The sequence below is a fragment of the Misgurnus anguillicaudatus genome, chromosome 12 (assembly GCF_027580225.2).
Source record: "Misgurnus anguillicaudatus chromosome 12, ASM2758022v2, whole genome shotgun sequence".
Taxonomy (NCBI): domain Eukaryota; kingdom Metazoa; phylum Chordata; class Actinopteri; order Cypriniformes; family Cobitidae; genus Misgurnus; species Misgurnus anguillicaudatus.
The window spans coordinates 41,019,393-41,021,813 of record NC_073348.2 but is presented as its reverse complement, the minus strand read 5'-3'; the positions used below and the strand labels follow the sequence as shown (position 1 = coordinate 41,021,813).

The following is a 2,421-nucleotide window of genomic DNA, read 5'->3' as shown; positions in this document are numbered from 1 at the left end:
TGTTGGAAAGCTCTGAGAATAGTTTATAATTTAAGGTCATTTGATTTAATAGTTTTTTAGTAGTGACAGTAATTTTGTTAAATGTCACTCACCCCATAATTATTATATATTCAGAATTGTAATCTTTAAAAAATTTGACATCCTTTAAATCATTGGAAAGCTCTGAATGTAGTTTTCATATTTTTAAACATTTTTCATAAAAAATGATGCAGTGACAGTAATTTATTAATTTGTGACAATAGTATGCAGCAAACTGTGACATCTAGTGGTCTTTGTTGGTCTACTTTTTTTTTTTTAGATTTTTGGGAGTAAAATGGGGGGGGGGGTGATGGTTAAATATAAATATTATGCTCATAATCTTAAATAAACACAAAAGTTCTTTCATTCATACGATCAAAGTTTTCATCAAGTCTGCACCAGTCTTTATTAACACGAGCAGTTGAGTTTCTTCACTCCGTGCAGATAGACGTATGGTACAAAACAGGTGTAAGATGTTCCTATAAAGTTTGTTAACTTCACAGCCAGTATGGATGGACTGAAACTGCTGTAGATACGCAGCACAAGATGAGTAAACCAGCAGATGAGGAAGATCGCGGCCACGGCCATCACACTTTTAGCTGCCCTCACCTGATTGTTGGAGGATGGGTTGGATCTCACCTGTGTCTTCTGTACGGTATTATTCCCACCATTAGGTGCACTACTGTTTTCTTTGGAGGAGTGATGGTTGATTCGTTTTTGACTTTGGAGCAGCGTTAATGCGATCTGAAGGCTGGCATAAGTTATCCCAATAATTGGAACGACATTAGCCAGAATAAGATATAGAGCGTCAAATGTTTGCTTCTCTGCAGGTGTTGGAAAATGTTCTTCACAAACTTCCAAACTTTGATTTCCATCACTCTCTGCGATGAAGATGTGAGGAGTGCTGAACACCAGCGCCACGCTCCAGCTTCCACTCAGCAGTACGGCCACAAGCCGTAAGTTATCCATCTGCACCGGAGCTCCTCCACGTCTGAGGGACCCCACCAGTTTCTGGTGCCAGTACAGACTGATGAACATAGTAGAGAAGATGCTGCTGGTCTCTGAAAGATCTGAAGAAAACTGGATCACACCACAATAACTTTTCCCCATGAACCAGTTGTGCAAAAACTTGGCCATTGTATCTGGCAGGTCCACCAGACAGTTTGTGATGAGATTGGACACGGCTAAATTAATGAAGAGAATGTCGCTGGTCCGCAGTTGAGATGTGGATTTTGGTAGAGATCGTAAACCCAACCAGAAGTTTCCTATAATGCCGGTAAAGCAGAAGAAAGCTCTTATAGATGATTCAATCCAGTCTTGGACCTCCATCTGAGATGTATGGTTTTCCTGACTGCTGGTTTGGGAAAGACTTTCTTTGGTCGGTGGTGAGATTTATAAGGTTTGAACTGATGACATCTGCTGTTGCTGTTGTCATATAGGTTACCAAAATCTCCTCCCACATTCAGAAGCAGTAGTATATTCATACACAATTCATTTTCATCATGAACACAGGCACACCATGCAATAACTCTTATATTTTTACTGCTTCACACAGTGAGGTTTGTCACAATTACCTAAAATGTTGCTTATTCGCCTATACAAAATAACTTGATGATTACAAGCTGTTTGATTTTATTTATTTGTTTCATATTTTTTGGGCTATGAAATTGGAACTCTGCAAGAGAAGTAAAAATGAATCTCATATGATTTACATGTTAAATATCATAAGCAGGGGCGTCATGCACCAATTTTTTTTAAGGGGGCACAGTATGCAAAGCTCACAGAAATTTGTGCATACACATACATCAAACGAATTATATTATAGAGCTTTCAGTCTTTTCCATGGCACTTACATTTCTAACATTCTAAACGCCCCTGCCATAGTGCAAAAACCTCCAAAATAAAAGTGTTGACTAACTTTCATATCAAATACTATTCAATCGGATTAATGAAATATTGGCATCATATTTACATCTGAAACGGCATTTGTCCTATTTACGTTTTGTTTAATGACTTGTTTAATTCTGTCATTAATGCATTTTTCACAACAACTGGCAAAAATTCTTCGTACAAGAAGGCCATTCTCAAATAACGAATCTATAACCACATATGTGTACATACTCCACCAACCTGTACAAAATCATACTACGATTGCACGGATGTACACTTACTGACAACAATACGGAAGCAATGCAAATGAAAAACAACAATAGAACAATAGAAATCATGGTTATTTAAAATGCTTTTCAAATAATTCTTAACTAAGTACAACTCCAGCAACACATAAACTAAAACAAGATAATATCAAAACAAAACATACTATGACATCCCTTCAAATCTTGTCACGACAACCGCCAAAACCACTAAACACACAATAAAGACTTTTAAATGATGTGATAGAGC

General features: G+C 37.3%; 1 protein-coding gene across 1 annotated transcript; it reads right to left on the bottom strand.

Moving 5' to 3' along the window:
• Positions 1–389: 389 nt before the first annotated feature.
• Positions 390–1,376, bottom strand: ora5 (olfactory receptor class A related 5). The gene has a single exon (XM_055207179.2). It carries the CDS (start codon positions 1,345–1,347, stop codon positions 427–429), a length of 921 nt encoding a protein of 306 aa, XP_055063154.2. The 5' UTR covers positions 1,348–1,376; the 3' UTR covers positions 390–426.
• Between the last annotated feature and the right edge of the window lie 1,045 nt (positions 1,377–2,421).